This window comes from Phyllobates terribilis, unplaced genomic scaffold (genome assembly GCF_046119375.1).
Source record: "Phyllobates terribilis strain yellow unplaced genomic scaffold, ASM4611937v1 Scaffold_5__5_contigs__length_657084704, whole genome shotgun sequence".
NCBI classification, from domain to species: domain Eukaryota; kingdom Metazoa; phylum Chordata; class Amphibia; order Anura; family Dendrobatidae; genus Phyllobates; species Phyllobates terribilis.
This window is the reverse complement of record NW_027362765.1, coordinates 223,475,287-223,493,624: the sequence shown is the minus strand read 5'-3', so window position 1 is coordinate 223,493,624 and position 18,338 is coordinate 223,475,287. Positions and strand designations below refer to the sequence as shown.

Below are 18,338 nucleotides of genomic sequence, written 5' to 3'. Positions count from 1 at the left end.
CCGTCACTGCCCGCCGTCACTGCCCGCCCACACGCCGTCACCGCTGTCTCAATCCGCGGTCTCAATCCGCTGTGAATGCATTGGTGGAGGAGGGGCCGCTACCTCGCTCTTCCATCAATCAGCATTAGAAACAGCTGACGCGATGGCGTCAGCCTGTGCACTGCGGAGAGTCAGTGCTTCTCAGACAGGAGCGCCAGGGGAACAGGGAGTGAGGTAAGTATATGCTGGACGAAGGGGGGGCTTTAATGCTGGACACAGGGGGGGGTACTCTCAGGCCGGACACTGGGGAGGGGCCACTCTCAGGCCGGACACTGGGGAGGGGCCACTCTCAGGCCGGACACTGGGGAGGGGCCACTCTCAGGCCGGACACTGGGGAGGGGCCACTCTCAGGCCGGACACTGGGGAGGGGCCACTCTCAGGAAGGACACTGGGGAGGGGCCACTCTCAGGCCGGACACTGGGGAGGGGCCACTCTCAGGCCGGACACTGGGGAGGGGCCACTCTCAGGCCGGACACTGGGGAGGGGCCACTCTCAGGCCGGACACTGGGGAGGGGCCACTCTCAGGCCGGACACTGGGGAGGGGCCACTCTCAGGCCGGACACTGGGGAGGGGCCACTCTCAGGCCGGACACTGGGGAGGGGCCACTCTCAGGCCGGACACTGGGGAGGGGCCACTCTCAGGCCGGACACTGGGGAGGGGCCACTCTCAGGCCGGACACTGGGGAGGGGCCACTCTCAGGCCGGACACTGGGGAGGGGCCACTCTCAGGCCGGACACTGGGGAGGGGCCACTCTCAGGCCGGACACTGGGGAGGGGCCACTCTCAGGCCGGACACTGGGGAGGGGCCACTCTCAGGCCGGACACTGGGGAGGGGCCACTCTCAGGCCGGACACTGGGGAGGGGCCACTCTCAGGCCGGACACTGGGGAGGGGCCACTCTCAGGCCGGACACTGGGGAGGGGCCACTCTCAGGCCGGACACTGGGGAGGGGCCACTCTCAGGCCGGACACTGGGGAGGGGCCACTCTCAGGCCGGACACTGGGGAGGGGCCACTCTCAGGCCGGACACTGGGGAGGGGCCACTCTCAGGCCGGACACTGGGGAGGGGCCACTCTCAGGCCGGACACTGGGGAGGGGCCACTCTCAGGCCGGACACTGGGGAGGGGCCACTCTCAGGCCGGACACTGGGGAGGGGCCACTCTCAGGCCGGACACTGGGGAGGGGCCACTCTCAGGCCGGACACTGGGGAGGGGCCACTCTCAGGCCGGACACTGGGGAGGGGCCACTCTCAGGCCGGACACTGGGGAGGGGCCACTCTCAGGCCGGACACTGGGGAGGGGCCACTCTCAGGCCGGACACTGGGGAGGGGCCACTCTCAGGCCGGACACTGGGGAGGGGCCACTCTCAGGCCGGACACTGGGGAGGGGCCACTCTCAGGCCGGACACTGGGGAGGGGCCACTCTCAGGCCGGACACTGGGGAGGGGCCACTCTCAGGCCGGACACTGGGGAGGGGCCACTCTCAGGCCGGACACTGGGGAGGGGCCACTCTCAGGCCGGACACTGGGGAGGGGCCACTCTCAGGCCGGACACTGGGGAGGGGCCACTCTCAGGCCGGACACTGGGGAGGGGCCACTCTCAGGCCGGACACTGGGGAGGGGCCACTCTCAGGCCGGACACTGGGGAGGGGCCACTCTCAGGCCGGACACTGGGGAGGGGCCACTCTCAGGCCGGACACTGGGGAGGGGCCACTCTCAGGCCGGACACTGGGGAGGGGCCGTCAGGCCGGACACTGGGGAGGGGCCGTCAGGCCGGACACTGGGGAGGGCCGTCAGGCTGGACACTGGGGAGGGCCGTCAGGCTGGACACTGGGGAGGGCTGTCAGGCTGGAGACACTGGGGGGCTCTCATGCTGGACAATAAGGAGGGCTGTCATGCTGGACACAGGGGTGCTCTCATACTGGAAACTGGGGGGCTTTAATGCTGGGCACTGGGAGGCTTTAATGCTGGACACTAAGGAGGGCTGTCATACTGGAAACTAGGGAGGGCTGTCATGCTGGACACTGGGGAGGGCTGTCATGCTGGACACTGGGGAGGCTCTTGGGCTCTCATACTGGACATGAGGGGGCTGTGTGGGGCTCATGCTGGACACGGGAGGGATGTGTGGGGCTCATGCTGGCCACGGGGGGGCTGTGTGGGGCTCATGCTGGACATGGGGGGGCTGTGTGGGGCTCATGCTGGACATGGGGGGGCTGTGTGGGGATCATGCTGGACACAGGTTGGCTGTGTGGGGCTCATGCTGAACACGGGCGGGGCTGTGTGGGGCTCATGCTGAACATGGGGGGGCTGTGTGGGGCTCATGCTGGCCTTGTGGGGCTGCGTGGGACTCATAATGGACATGGGGGGCTGTGTAGGGCTCATGCTGTATATAGAGAGGCTGTGTGGGGGCTCAAGCTGTATATAGGGGGATGTCAGCACACTTAATTCTGCTCAATATTAAGTTACACAATTCATATTTATGTAATCATTAATAATAATAATTAGAATTAATATGTTAATATTAATATTGAGCAGAATTAATTTCAGCCTATTGGTTCGGCCCTCCCCAACAGTCACAGTCTCTCATGTGGCCCCTCAGGAAAATTAATTGCCCACCCCTGGTCTAGGGTATGGTAACCCTCCATGCAGGTATATAGAAAAGGCAGTGGCAAAATGGCCACAGGTTGATTGCCTTAAGTATGTTCAGGTACAATTAATCCAAATAATTCCCATGTGTGTACCTTGAGACACATCTGGTCTCATTGGATAACACCGTAAATAGCAGCGAACTTTAGCCAATTAAAGCTCATATATGCAAATGCCCCCTGCAGGAGCTAAACCCACCCACACATACATGCCCCAGCGATCCACAAACGCCCCATAAAGGGCAGACAACGATCCCCTACCCCCCCAAGGCAGGATCCCCCCGAGGAGACACATATAAGACCCCCACAAAGAAAAATCCATTATAAGACCCCCTGAAAACGAGACAATCTAACACTTCCCATGCAGTATGCTCCATTCCCACGCCGTGGAACGCTGTTTGCGCTCCACCGATGTCACTTACGGTCATGTGATCCACACCGCGGCGTCACTTCCAGTTTCTTGGAACGCAAGCCTGCGTTCCACCGCCGTCATTTCCGGTTTCGTGGAACGCAAGCCTGCGCTCCACCGCCCCATAGCCATCTCACAGACCCAAAATCAGTGGTCTCAGCAAGCATAGCACAATGACCGACCACAAAGAGCATCCCCACTATGTCATAAAGCCTGCACAATGCCCCTAAAGAGGGAATGTGCAAATGACAAAAAAGGGGGGGGGGGGGGGGGACGCCTCGTATACATAAGATCTATAAGACACACCCCCTATATATATATATATATATATATATATATATATATATATATATATATATATATATATATATATATATATATATATATATATATACCTCATAAGCTTAAAGCCACACAACCTCCAGTGGGAGGATAAAAATGCAAAGAGTGAGGATATGTACAGGGGTTTATAAACGATCTTAGATAGCATGGGATAAGAGGGCATAATCAGTACATTTGAAACGAATAAGTGGTGAAAAGGGGGGGGGTGAAGATGGAGAGGAGGGGGGGAGGGGAAAAGGAAGAAGGGAACGGGAGGGGGACAAAAAAGCTCAACTCACAGGGAGAATATATAAGTAGATTTGCATATAGGGATTCAGAGCCATATCCCTGTTCACTCTATCTCATACACATATGAAAGAGAAAAGGTGTATTTATACATTGATGTCCAAGCAGGTTCAAAAGAAGGTTATGTAATATCTAGTTCCAAAGAGTAAAAGAAAGTCCAAGGCTAAGGAAGCCAGCAGTATCGGGAGAAAAATACAAGAGTTTACTCATCTATAAAGCAGTTGAATGTAAGTTGTTCATTCAGCCCCATAGGGGCCATAGTTTTAAGTCGGAAAATCCACCTTGTTTCCTTCTGTAGGATTATACGATCCCAGTTACCTCCCCTATGGGGTTTAGGGACCTTTTCTATCCCCATGAACAAAATGGCCTTCTTACTAGCGGGGTGCCTCAAGGGTCTGTCTTGGGCCCTATATTATTTAATATATTTATTAATGATCTAGTGGAAGAGTTGCATAGTAAAATAGCAATATTTGCAGATGATACTAAACTTTGTAAAGTAGTTAATAAAAATGAGGATAGGGCACAGCTACAGGAGGATTTAGATAAATTGGGGAGTTGGGCCAAAAAATGGCAAATGGGGTTCAATGCTGATAAATGTAAGGTCATGCACATGGGAAAGAAAAACAGCAGTCACCCATACTTATTAAATGGGAAACCGTTGGGGAAATCTGACATGGAGAAGGACCTGGGAGTCTTGGTTAATAGCAAATTAAATTGGAGTGCCCAGTGTCAGGCAGCAGCTGCGAAGGCAAATAGAGTCATGGCATGCATCAGAAGAGGAATAGGGGCATATGATGAGAACATTGTTCTTCCTCTGTATAAAGCGCTGGTAAGGCCGCACTTAGAATATTGTGCACAGTTCTGGGCTCCGGTGCTCAGGAAAGACATATTGGAGCTAGAGAGGGTACAAAGGAGGGCGACTAAGGTAATAAAGGGAATGGAGGGACTAGAATACACAGAGGTTGTCAAAATTAGGCCTATTTACGTTGGAAAAGAGAAGGCTTAGGGGAGACCTCATAAACATGTATAAATACATCAGGGGGCAGTACAGAGATTTCTCCCATGACCTGTTTATACCAAGGATGGTGACAAAGACGAGGGGGCACACTATGCGTCTGGAGGAAAGGAGGTTCCTGCACCAGCATAGAAGGGGATTCTTTACGGTCAGAGCCGTGAGACTCTGGAACTCTCTGGGAGAGGAAGTGGTGATGTCCAACTCACTTAATGAGTTCAAGAGAGGCCTGGACGCCTTTCTTGAGAACAAATAAAATTACATCTTATGCTTAATTAATTAATCCAGGGATTTAATCTGACTGCCAGATTGGTGTCGGGAAGTGAATTTTTCCTCAATGATGTAAATTTGCCTATACCGCATGGGTTTTTTTTTGCCTTCCCCTGGATCAACGCTGCGGAATAGCTGCAGTGCACAAGAAATAGGCTGACCTGGATGGACGCTAGTCTTTTTTCGGCCTTATAAACTATGTAACTATGAGCCCACGATGCAGAAATGCTCTGGATTTTGCCCAGTATACAGAATAGTGGGCCCCGCACAGGCCCCCCAGTATACAGAATAGTGGGCCCCGCACAGGCCCCCCAGTATACAGAATAGTGGGCCCCGCACAGGCCTCCCAGTATACAGAATAGTGGGCCCCGCACAGGCCTCCCAGTATACAGAATAGTGGGCCCCGCACAGGCCTCCCAGTATACAGAATAGTGGGCCCCGCACAGGCCTCCCAGTATACAGAATAGTGGGTCCCGCACAGGCCTCCCAGTATACAGAATAGTGGGTCCCGCACAGGCCTCCCAGTATACAGAATAGTGGGTCCCGCACAGGCCTCCCAGTATACAGAATAGTGGGTCCCGCACAGGCCTCCCAGTATACAGAATAGTGGGCCCCGCACAGGCCTCCCAGTATACAGAATAGTGGGCCCCGCACAGGCCTCCCAGTATACAGAATAGTGGGCCCCGCACAGGCCTCCCAGTATACAGAATAGTGGGCCCCGCACAGGCCTCCCAGTATACAGAATAGTGGGCCCCGCACAGGCCTCCCAGTATACAGAATAGTGGGCCCCGCACAGGCCTCCCAGTATACAGAATAGTGGGCCCCGCACAGGCCTCCCAGTATACAGAATAGTGGGCCCCGCACAGGCCTCCCAGTATACAGAGTAATGGGCCCCGCACAGGCCTCCCAGTATACAGAGTAATGGGCCCCGCACAGGCCTCCCAGTACACAGAGTAATGGGCCCCGCACAGGCCTCCCAGTACACAGAGTAATGGGCCCCGCACAGGCCTCCCAGTACACAGAGTAATGGGCCCCGCACAGGCCTCCCAGTACACAGAGTAATGGGCCCCGCACAGGCCTCCCAGTACACAGAGTAATGGGCCCCGCACAGGCCTCCCAGTACACAGAGTAATGGGCCCCGCACAGGCCTCCCAGTACACAGAGTAATGGGCCCCGCACAGGCCTCCCAGTACACAGAGTAATGGGCCCCGCACAGGCCTCCCAGTACACAGAGTAATGGGCCCCGCACAGGCCTCCCAGTATACAGAGTAATGGGCCCCGCACAGGCCTCCCAGTACACAGAGTAATGGGCCCCGCACAGGCCTCCCAGTACACAGAGTAATGGGCCCCGCACAGGCCTCCCAGTACACAGAGTAATGGGCCCCGCACAGGCCTCCCAGTACACAGAGTAATGGGCCCCGCACAGGCCTCCCAGTACACAGAGTAATGGGCCCCGCACAGGCCTCCCAGTATACAGAGTAATGGGCCCCGCACAGGCCTCCCAGTACACAGAGTAATGGGCCCCGCACAGGCCTCCCAGTATACAGAGTAATGGGCCCCGCACAGGCCTCCATACAGAATAATGGGCCCCGCACAGGCCTCCATACAGAATAATGGGCCCCGCACAGGCCTCCATACAGAATAATGGGCCCCGCATAGTCCTCCATACAGAATAATGGGCCCCGCATAGTCCTCCATACAGAATAATGGGCCCCGCACAGGCCTCCATACAGAATAATGGGCCCCGCACAGGCCTCCATACAGAATAATGGGCCCCGCATAGTCCTCCATACAGAATAATGGGCCCACATAGGCCTCCATACAGAATAATTGCCCCACATAGGGGTGGCGATTCTGGTGTTGCGGGCCACATATAACCACCATGCGGGCCACATTTGGCCCACGGGCTGGAGCTTGACATGTAGGATTTAAACTAAACTATCGGGGCAGAAGACAGACTGGGACTCAGACTCATTAGCAAAAACCTTGCAAAATAGATATCGTGCTGAGATGTCAGGACTTCCCGCCTTCATCTCGGTGTCATGAACGTCCTGATCATTAATATTTCCAACAACATGAGGGCCCCAGTGGAGTTTATGAGCTTTCACCCAGGATGTACATCCAATAAGAATCTACTTCTAGATAGTTATTGGGGGCTATATTAGCTACAGCTGTAGAGGTCTGATTTTTATGATAAATCGTATGTACATTTTTTCTCTCTAGAATTAGATGAAAGGTGATTTCCCTGTATCGCTATGAATGTTCTGCAGTACATTATGTGTCAGCATCCTGAGAGCATAGGCGCTCACTTGTTCTATAGGTTTATTACATTTCTCAATAATTTTTGCTATATGTAGCAGCCCGTTTAGTCATGTTAGGCTGTGGATGTCCAGGTCCCAAGGCACCCACTGATCTTTCAGGTCAAGTGGTAGAAGCAATCAGCCCATGGACGTCTTAGAGAGTCCGCATCTCTCTCCAGGATGAAACAAGCACTTCTGCCCCTGGGTTCACGAGATCCTGAGCGACCTCTTCTGGTAAATCAAAAGATCGTGATCCCGCAAGATCAGACAGCCCACGTACAGTCAGACATACTGGAAAAGTGCCTGACACTGCAGGCAGTCATTTCAGGTTAGTCTCTAACAAAGGGAATGTCAGAGATTTGTCCAAATGTATCAAGTGGTTCAAACTTAATAAAGACAAAGCGGCAATTGTATTAAAGAGAATCTGACAGCAGGACTTAACCCTATAATATAAAGGCATGGCCATAATGGCGCTGTGATGCTGATTAACCTCATGTGACGGGATCCGCTGAGTGGTTAATACTCCCTTTGGCTGTTTGCTCATGATGTGTTTTTTAAGCGTTTCCGCAGTGGCAAAGACGCTGCAGAAAAGCTTAAAAAACACATGGTAGAAGGCCTGCCATGTTCCCCAATGATAATCGGCATGTGCTGTGCACATGCTGCGGAAATTTCCGCTGCGGATTATCATTGCGGAAAAAAACGCAGCACTACCAATTATTTTGCGGAAGTGCTGCGTTTTCGCCAAGATTGACTTACATTAGAACACATGGATTACGCATCACTGTATATGTAGATGCGCATTCCATGCGTTCTAATGTGCAGATGGTACCCAGGTCTAGAGAAGAGGAGACTCTCCTCCACACCCAGGTACCATAGAAAACTGTAAAAAAAAATAATAAAATAAAAAGTAAAGATTATATTTACCTTCTGATGGCCCCCGCTGCACTCGTCCTTTCATGCCGGCAGCTAGCGATGGACTGGAGGACCTGCGCTGACGTCATAGTCAAACGACGCTGACGTCGGCAGGTCCTTCAGTGTACCGCGATCTGCCGGCAGCCAGCACGGTGAAGCAAGACTCTGGGGGCCATCAGAAGGTAAGTATAGATTTATTTTTTACCATTCTTCTTTCGGTCACACTATATAAATCCATGCCGGTTGCATGGATTTATATAGTGTGACCAAGTTGTCAAGCACTTTCCAAGTGATGCTAAAAATCGCTTGGAAAGAGCTTGTCAACCCGCATGGGGAAATGCATGTGAAGAACGCTTCACATCAGCATGTCCCTGGCAGGAAAACGCATGTACAATCCGCATGTACAATCCGCATGCGTTTTTTCTGCCAGGGAGATGCAGAAACGCTCAGGAAAAAATCCGGAGCATTTCTGCATCGTGGGCACATAGCCTTTATGAAGTTTTCAGGGGATGACGTCTTCTGTGCTTCGGGGTGGGACATGGGGGCAGGTCCTCTTCTCATTCAAACCTCCCCCCCATCCCTCACCAGTCTCCTGTTTCTTCTGCAGGTCATTGATTATTCAGTCACCTGCCTTTTTAAAATTCCACCAGGCTGCCATCACTGTGTGGGTAACGCATACGCAGTGGGAGCCGGTGTTCTGTGTGCAGGACTTCAATAAAATGGCGCTGGAGGCGGAACATGCGAGATCGATATTTCAGTTCAGTTCAGAGTTGAGATCTCGATCTGTGCATGCGCCGCCTCCAGCGCCATTTTATTGAAGTCCTGTACACAGCACGCCGGCTCCCACTTCATGAGGGGAGTATTAACCTCTCAGCGGATCCCCTTCACATCAGGTATCAGCTAAAAGCATCACAGAGCCATTATGGCCATGCCTTTAGTTTATAGGGCTAAATCCTGCTGACAGGGTCTCTTTAAGTGGATTGTTGCACTAGGAGAAGCCCTGTGCATAGAGCAGCCGCCTGTAAGCCGGGGCAGCCCATAGATTACACTAGTGCCCACTCATGCATTGGCACGGGCCCTGACTGCAGGCTATATACTGTGATGTGAATGTATGCATACATATAGTAACCTGCTGCTGGTGCAATATGTGCAGACACCATCCACAGCGCACACTACAAGTCCCATTATGCCCACCGGCAGTAATGCCGCGATTACACACAGCCCGCGGCCTCACCCGCACATTACCCCAGAGCTCTACCTGATACCGCAACAACTCCCCAACATCCATGGCCGAGACTGGACCTCAGCGGCTCCTGGGAGGGATGACGTAACAGGAAGGGGCGGAGCCTCCCACAATGCTGCGCTCATACCAGGAAGCAGCAGTGTACACGTGGGGTGGAAACAGAGGAGTTACAGGAGAGATCTGTGTATGTAGAGCTGAGAGGAGTGAGGAGCTACAAGAGAGAGCTGTGTGGAGCTGAGGGGAGTGAGGAGCTACAGGAGAGAGCTGTGTGGAGCTGAGGGGAGTGAGGAGCTACAGGAGAGAGCTGAGGGGAGTGAGGAGCTACAGGAGAGAGCTGAGGGGAGTGAGGAGCTACAGGAGAGAGCTGAGGGGAGTGAGGAGCTACAGGAGAGAGCTGTGTGGAGCTGAGGGGAGTGAGGAGCTACAGGAGAGAGCTGAGAGGAGTGAGGAGCTACAGGAGAGAGCTGAGGGGAGTGAGGAGCTACAGGAGAGAGCTGAGGGGAGTGAGGAGCTACAGGAGAGAGCTGAGGGGAGTGAGGAGCTACAGGAGAGAGCTGAGGGGAGTGAGGAGCTACAGGAGAGAGCTGAGAGGAGTGAGGAGCTACAGGAGAGAGCTGTGTGGAGCTGAGGGGAGTGAGGAGCTACAGGAGAGAGCTGAGAGGAGTGAGGAGCTACAGGAGAGAGCTGAGGGGAGTGAGGAGCTACAGGAGAGAGCTGAGGGGAGTGAGGAGCTACAGGAGAGAGCTGAGGGGAGTGAGGAGCTACAGGAGAGAGCTGAGGGGAGTGAGGAGCTACAGGAGAGAGCTGAGGGGAGTGAGAAGCTACAGGAGAGAGCTGTGTGGAGCTGAGGGGAGTGAGCTACAGGAGAGAGTTGAGAGGAGTGAGGAGCTACAGGAGAGAGCTGAGAGGAGTGAGAAGCTACAGGAGAGAGCTGTGTGGAGCTGAGGGGAGTGAGCTACAGGAGAGAGCTGAGAGGAGTGAGGAGCTACAGGAGAGAGCTGAGAGGAGTGAGGAGCTACAGGAGAGAGCTGTGTGGAGCTGAGAGGAGAGTGGAGCTACAGGAGAGAGCTGAGAGGAGTGAGGAGCTTCAGGAGAGAGCTGTGTGGAGCTGAGAGGAGTGAGGAGCTACAGGAGAGAGCTGTGTGGAGCTGAGAGGAGTGAGGAGCTACAGGAGAGAGCTGTGTGTTGCTGAGAGGAGTGAGAAGCTACAGGAGAGAGCTGTGTGGAGCTGAGGGGAGTGAGGAGCTACAGGAGAGAGCTGAGGGGAGTGAGGAGCTACAGGAGTGAGGAGCTACAGGAGAGAGCTGAGAGGAGTGAGGAGCTACAGAAGAGAGCTGAGGGGAGTGAGGAGCTACAGGAGAGAGCTGAGGGGAGTGAGGAGCTACAGGAGAGAGCTGAGGGGAGTGAGGAGCTACAGGAGAGAGCTGAGGGGAGTGAGGAGCTACAGGAGAGAGCTGAGAGGAGTGAGGAGCTACAGGAGAGAGCTGAGAGGAGTGAGGAGCTACAGGAGAGGAGTGAGGAGCTACAGGAGAGAGCTGAGAGGAGTGAGGAGCTACAGGAGAGAGCTGAGAGGAGTGAGGAGCTACAGGAGAGAGCTGAGAGGAGTGAGGAGCTACAGGAGAGAGCTGAGAGGAGTGAGGAGCTACAGGAGAGAGCTGAGAGGAGTGAGGAGCTACAGGAGAGAGCTGAGGGGAGTGAGGAGCTACAGGAGAGAGCTGAGGGGAGTGAGGAGCTACAGGAGAGAGCTGAGGGGAGTGAGGAGCTACAGGAGAGAGCTGAGGGGAGTGAGGAGCTACAGGAGAGAGCTGAGGGGAGTGAGAAGCTACAGGAGAGAGCTGTGTGGAGCTGAGGGGAGTGAGCTACAGGAGAGAGTTGAGAGGAGTGAGGAGCTACAGGAGAGAGCTGAGAGGAGTGAGAAGCTACAGGAGAGAGCTGTGTGGAGCTGAGGGGAGTGAGCTACAGGAGAGAGCTGAGAGGAGTGAGGAGCTACAGGAGAGAGGAGAGTGGAGCTACAGGAGAGAGCTGAGAGGAGTGAGGAGCTTCAGGAGAGAGCTGTGTGGAGCTGAGAGGAGTGAGGAGCTACAGGAGAGAGCTGTGTGGAGCTGAGAGAAGTGAGGAGCTACAGGAGAGAGCTGTGTGGAGCTGAGAGGAGTGAGAAGCTACAGGAGAGAGCTGTGTGGAGCTGAGGGGAGTGAGGAGCTACAGGAGAGAGCTGAGAGGAGTGAGGAGCTACAGGAGAGAGCTGTGTGGAGCTGAGAGGAGTGAGGAGCTACAGGAGAGAGGAGTGTGGAGCTACAGGAGAGAGCTGTGTAGAGCTGAGAGGAGTGAGGAGCTACAGGAGAGAGCTGAGAGGAGTGAGGAGCTACAGGAGAGAGCTGTGAGGAGCTACAGGAGAGAGCTGAGAGCTGTGAGGAGCTACAGGTTAGAGCTGTGTGAGGAGCTACAGGAGAGAGCAGTGAGGAGCTACAGGAGAGAGCTGAGAGGAATGAGGAGCTACAGGAGAGAGCTGTGTAGAGCTGAGAGGAGTAAGAAGCTACAGGAGAGAGCTGTGTGGAGCTGAGAGGAGTGAGAAGCTACAGGAGAGAGCTGGGTGGAGCTGAGAGGAGTGAGAAGCTACAGGAGAGAGCTGGGTGGAGCTGAGAGGAGTGAGAAGCTACAGGAGAGAGCTGTGTGGAGCTGAGAGGAGTGAGGAGCTACAGGAAAGAGCTGTGAGGAGCTACAGGAGAGAGCTCTGTGGAGCTGAGAGGAGTGAGGAGCTACAGGAGAGGGCTGTGTGGAGCTGAGAGGAGTGAGAAGCTACAGGAGAGAGCTGTGTGGAGCTGAGAGGAGTGAGGAGCTACAGGAAAGAGCTGTGAGGAGCTACAGGAGAGAGCTGTGTGGAGCTGAGAGGAGTGAGGAGCTACAGGAGAGAGCTGTGTGGAGCTGAGAGGAGTGAGGAGCTACAGGAGAGAGCAGTGAGGAGCTACAGGAGTGAGGAGCTACAGGAGAGAGGAGCTACAGGAGAGAGCTGAGAGGAGTGAGGAGCTACAGGAGAGATGTGTGAAGCTGAGAGGAGTGAGGAGCTACAGGAGAGCTGTGTGAAGCTGAGAGGAGTGAGGAGCTACAGGAGAGAGCTGTGTGGAGCTGAGAGGAGTGAGGAGCCACAGGAGAGAGCTGAGAGGAGTGAGGAGCTACAGGAGAGAGCGCTGTGAGGAGCTACAGGAGAGAGCTGTGTGGAGCTGAGAGGAGTGAGGAGCTACAGGAGAGAGCTGTGTGGAGCTGAGAGGAGTGAGGAGCTACAGGAGAGAGCAGTGAGGAGCTACAGGAGTGAGGAGCTACAGGAGAGAGCTGAGAGGAGTGAGGAGCTACAGGAGAGATGTGTGAAGCTGAGAGGAGTGAGGAGCTACAGGAGAGCTGTGTGAAGCTGAGAGGAGTGAGGAGCTACAGGAGAGAGCTGTGTGGAGCTGAGAGCAGTGAGGAGCCACAGGAGAGAGCTGAGAGGAGTGAGGAGCTACAGGAGAGAGCGCTGTGTGGAGCTACAGGAGAGAGCAAAGCTCAGTATACATGTGAGGCACTGTGTATAGATAAGACGAGTGAGGAGCTGGACAATGGAACTGTGTAAAGATCAAAGGTGTGAGGAGCTGCATGATTAAGCTGTGTGTAGGTGTGAGGAGGAGCTGCGGGAAACAGCCTGGGTCTAACTGAGGAGGAGCTGCGGGAAGCAGCCTGGGTCTAGCTGTGAGGAGGAGCTGCGGGAAGCAGCCTGGGTCGAGCTGTGAGGAGGAGCTGTGGGTACGGAAAGTATTCAGACCCCTTTAAATTTTTCACTGTTTCATTGCAGATATTTGGTAAATTCTAAAAATATCATTTTTTTCTCATTAAAGTACACTCTGCACCCCATCTTGACTGGAAAAAAAACAAATTTAGAAATGTCTGCAAATTTATTAAAAAAGAAAAACTGAAATATCACATGGTCATAAGTATTCAGACCCTTTGCTCAGACACTCATTTAAGTCACATGCTGCCCATTTCCTTGTGATCCTCCTTGAGATGGTTGTACTCCTTCATTGGAGTCCAGCTGTGTTTAATTAAACTGATAGGACTTGATTTTGAAAGGCACACACCTGTCTATATAAGACCTCACAGCGCATGTCAGACCAAATGAGAATCATGAGCTCAAAGGAACTGCCCAAGGAGCTCAGAGACAGAATTGTGGCAAGGCTCAGATCTGGCCAAGGTTACAAAAGAGTTTCTGCATTACTCAAGGTTCCTAAGAGCACAGTGGCCCCCATAATCCTTAAATGGAAGACGTTTGGGACCACCAGAAGTCTGCCTAGACCTGGCCATCCACCAAACTGAGCAATCGTGGGAGAAGAGCCTTGGTGAGAGAGGTAAAGAAGAACCCCAAGATCACTGTGGCTGAGCTCCAGAGAAGCAGTAGGGAGATGGGAGAAAGTTCAACAAAGTCAACTATCACTGCAGCCCTCCACCTGTTGGGCCTTTATGGCTGAGTGGCTCGACGGAAGCCTCTCCTCAGTGCAAGACATGAAAGCCCGCATAGAGTTTGCTCAAAAACACATGAAGGACTCCCAGACTGAGAAATAAAATTCTCTGGTCTGATGAGACGAACATAGAACTTTTTGGTGATAATTCTAAGCGGTATGTGTGGAGAAAACCAGGCACTGCTCGTCACCTGCCCAATACAATCCCAACAGTGAAACATGGTGGTGGCAGCATCATGCTATGGGGGTGTTTTTCAGCTGCCGGGGCAGGACGACTGGTTGCATTTGAAGGAAACCAGAATGCGGCCAAGTACAGAGATATCCTGGATGAAAACCTCTTCCAGAGTGCTCTGGACCTCAGACTTGACTGAAGGTTCACCTTCCAACAAGACAATGACCCTAAGCACACAGCTAAAATATCAAAGGAGTGGCTTCAGAACAACTCTGTGACCATTCTTGACTGGCCCAGCCAGAGCCCTGACCTAAACCCAATTGAGCATCTCTGAAGAGACCTGAAAATGGCTGTCCACCAACGTTCCCCATCCAACCTGACGGAACTGGAGAGGATCTGCAAGGAAGAATGGCAGAGGATCCCCAAATCCAGGTGTGAAAATCTTGTTGCATCATTCCCAAGAAGACTCATGGCTGTACTAGCTCAAAAGGGTGCTGAATACTTATGACCACATGATATTTAACTTTTTCTTTTTTAATTTGCAAAAATTTCTACATTTCTGGGTTTTTTCAGTCAGGATGGGGTGCAGAGTGTACTTTAATGAGAAAAAAAATGAACTTTTTAGAATTTACCAAATGGCTGCAATGAAACAAAGAGTGAAAAATTTAAAGGGGTCTGAATACTTTCCGTACCCACTGTAGCTGTGAGGAGCTGCGGGACGCAGCTGCCCTCATCAGGGGTCTTCCAGTGCTGGCAGACTCTATTATGGTGGCCTTCCTAAACAATCAGGTGGGCATCAGGAACCCCTCAGCCAGAAGGGAAGCAGCCAGGGTTCTTCTCTAAGCAGAGCTCCATATTTCAGCGTTTTTCATTGTTCGCATTACCAGTGTGGAAAACTAGGTCACGGACTTTCCCGGCCGAGAAACTATAGATTAGGGAGAAGGAGCTCTCTTCCCAGTGGTCTTCAGCCAGCTATGCCTATGCTGGGTCACCCCCGATGCTGGGCTGTGGAGTCAGAGTGGGTGTCCATTTTGGTGGAGTCGATATAAAATGGACCGATTCCAACTCCTAAAATATATAATAAATTGGGTACAGTAATTTAATCCGTTGCCGAGCTTCTGCTGTCACTGCCTGGGCCTTTTAACCCACTAGATGCTGCGATCGCGGCATTTATAAGGCAGGTGGGGGGGAGAGGGTCTATGAGGAAAGCCCGCATGCGGACCCGCAGGAGGAAATAGACATGCTGCTGTTTGGAAAGATGCGCCCCATGTCAGTTTCCGTGGGTGAGCTGCAGACACATAGTGGACATGGGATTTGTATAAATCCACTATGCTGTAACATCTGGCCGCTGCGGATTGCACACAGCACACTTGGCGCTGCGTCCAATCCGCAGTGAACACTGATCGTGTGCACGTACCCTATCTGGCAAGGTTTGGAGGCCAAAAAGATCTAGACAAGCAGGAGACAACAATTTTCTGTAACATGTTCTGCAGTCCAGTGTTCCTCTCCAGTGTCATCTCTTTGATATGTGATATATGCCAGCAGCAACTGTCCTACAAACCAGAATCTCAACAAGTCGGTTATGTGTGTAGTTTAACTTTTAATATTTGCAACTAGGCTGTTTAACATTTACTAGCTGTACTTGGCCACACGTTGCTGTGGTTCAGTCTGGTTATGCCCTAGTACAGAGGGAATGTGACAGGAGGGGGCGCAGAGATGAAGGAAGAGGGGGTGATCCACTTGACATATCTCAGGCTGGTACCGGCCAGATCACAGCGCCGCTCCCACCAGTGGCGCAGTGGGATTTGCACTCGCTCGCTATCCGCCCACTGCTGCAAGGCTCGGGCCCAGCTCAGCTCCCAGAGCGGAGGCCGCGGCCTGCGCCTCTCCGTGCAGCCTCCCTCTCTCCTTCCCTCGCCTGCTTGTTGTTGCACAGTTGGAAATAAGACTCACCTGCCGGAGAAGAAGCCGCTGCAGCAGCAGTGCCGGAGAGCAGAGGTGGCCGCCTCTCAGGCGGTTGTGGTGATGAGCAGCAGTGTCTTTCGGCCTCGAACAGACGGTCTCGTTATTCCCCTTCCCCCCCCCAACTCCCACGAGGGACACGAAAGGAGCAGAGCACGGGCAGCGGTTGGGGCGTATGAAGGAGAGGGAGAAGGGTTTATGAATGAAATGTCACTAAGGGGGGGAGAATGCCGGGCGGCCGGAGAGAGGCAGCCTGGGACTGAGCTTGGGGGACGCCAAGCTATGCCCGCCTATCTGATTATTATTCCCCTAAATTGCCGCCTATCGGCCTAGTTACCATTTTCCCTCCCTCCCCCGCACGTCACAGGGCGCTGTGACCTGCGCTTTCCTTCCTCACCATAACAAAGTTTTCTGTGGCACTGTGCTCACACAAACCTGGAGGAAACAAAGCGCGGTCTATAAGAGAATGTGCCGAGAGGTGATGAAGGAAAACGCACGTCACAGCGCCCTGTGACGTGCGGGGGAGGGAGGGAAAATGGTAACTAGGCTGATAGGCGGCTATTTAGGGGAATAATAATCAGATAGGCAGGCATCGCTTGGCATCCCCCGGACGCCAAGCCTGTTGAAAACCAAAAAGATAAAACTTAGGGTTGAGCGAGTATGTTCTGTCCGAGTATGCTCGGGCCGAGCTCCGAGTATTTACAGCTGCTCGGTGACCAGGTTAAATCGCTCCCGTGTGCATGATTTGCAACTGTTTGACAGCTTTATTACATGTGAGGAATGTGTAAGAAATAGACATTCCTCACATGTAATAAAGCTGTCAAACAGTTGCAAATCATGCACACGGGAGCGATTTAACCTTGTCACCGAGCAGCTGTAAATACTCGGAGCTCGGCCCGAGCATGCTCGGCGAAAGGGTTAATAGAACATACTCGCTCAACACTAATAAAACTACTTTTCTCTGCAATCAGACCTCTACCATGGGCCATACAGGTAAGTATAGATTTACTTTTCTATACCCTGTATGACCATAGTAGCGGTCTGATAACTCCCAGGTGGTGACAGATTCCCTTTAACACCCTGCACCATGGAGTCTCTCTCTCTGTTCTGCTTTGCTTATCTCTGACAAGGCTTCATCCTTATTAGGCTATGTTCACACATCATGTTTTTTTCAGCGTTCATTTTCTGCAGCAAAACCTGATCTCTGGCCAGTAGGTTGTTCAGGATTTTTATTGCTGTTTTCTTGATTTTTTTTTGGTGCTTCTTTCTCACTGTCCTTTTGTCTCTGTTATGCGTGCATATAAAGGTTCAGTGAAAAAAAAAATCTCATTCTGGATTAGGCACAAAAAACGCAGCTGAAAATTTGCATAAAAAACGCTGAAAAAAACATGACATGTGAACATAGCCTAAGGCTATGTGCACACGGTCGGTATTGGCAGCGCTTTGTCAGAAAGAGGAAGAAGTACATGGCCTCAATGAAATTTAAAAAAAAAATCAACTGTTTAAGTGCCAAATACGTTAATTGCTAATCTCCACAACCGAGAAGCGAAATTAAAAAGAAAACAACAAAAAAGTTTTCTTCTTCTTTGCAGCCACTATTAGGCTCTGTTCACACACGTTGTATTTTTTTTCTGCAGCTAAATCCGCTGACAACTTTTCACTGGCAGGAAAACAGCTGCGTCAAAAATGCAGGTTTTGCTGTGTTTTTTTATGCGTTTTTTCACTGTCCTGTCTATCATGCATGTACATAAAGTTCTGTGAAAAAAAAAATCTCATTCTGTTTTTGGCATAGTGGGGGAGGTGAATTGTTCAGGAATAGTTTAGATACTGGCAATGCATTGAGTTTGTATGACACTACTTTCACACTAAGGGGTCTGCCATTCAGTTGCACAGGCATTGTTCAGTTTCACACCTCACTGGGCCACAATACCTTCAATCTCACTTGTAGCTCAGCTAATGTTTACACTGTACACAGCACTAATTTAATTAAACACTTCTAATACAAACATCCATCTCAGTGACCAAGACAAGATGGTAAAATCACAAAATAGAGCCCATATTTTGCCATCAAAATCGCTGAAAAAAATGTAATGTATTCTTTCAGCGTCTTTTTCACCACCCATTACTTCCTAAGTAAGGCAGAAAATACGCAGCAAACATAAAGCAACATGTGTGAACAGAGAATTCTGGTTTCTTATAGATTTTTCTGGCACTGCTAGACATAGCTGAAAATTTGCATAAAAATCTGCTGCAATATACGCAGCAAAACACA

General features: G+C 52.3%; 1 protein-coding gene across 1 annotated transcript in view; it reads right to left on the bottom strand.

The window, feature by feature from the left end:
* Positions 1-9,619, bottom strand: part of CTNNBL1 (catenin beta like 1) — a 38,192-nt gene extending 28,573 nt beyond the window's left edge. The window contains exon 1 of the mRNA XM_073683848.1: positions 9,467-9,619. Within this exon, the coding sequence (XP_073539949.1) occupies positions 9,467-9,496 (30 nt within the window). The 5' untranslated portion in view covers positions 9,497-9,619. The remainder of the gene's footprint in view (positions 1-9,466) is intronic.
* Positions 9,620-18,338: the final 8,719 nt, after the last annotated feature.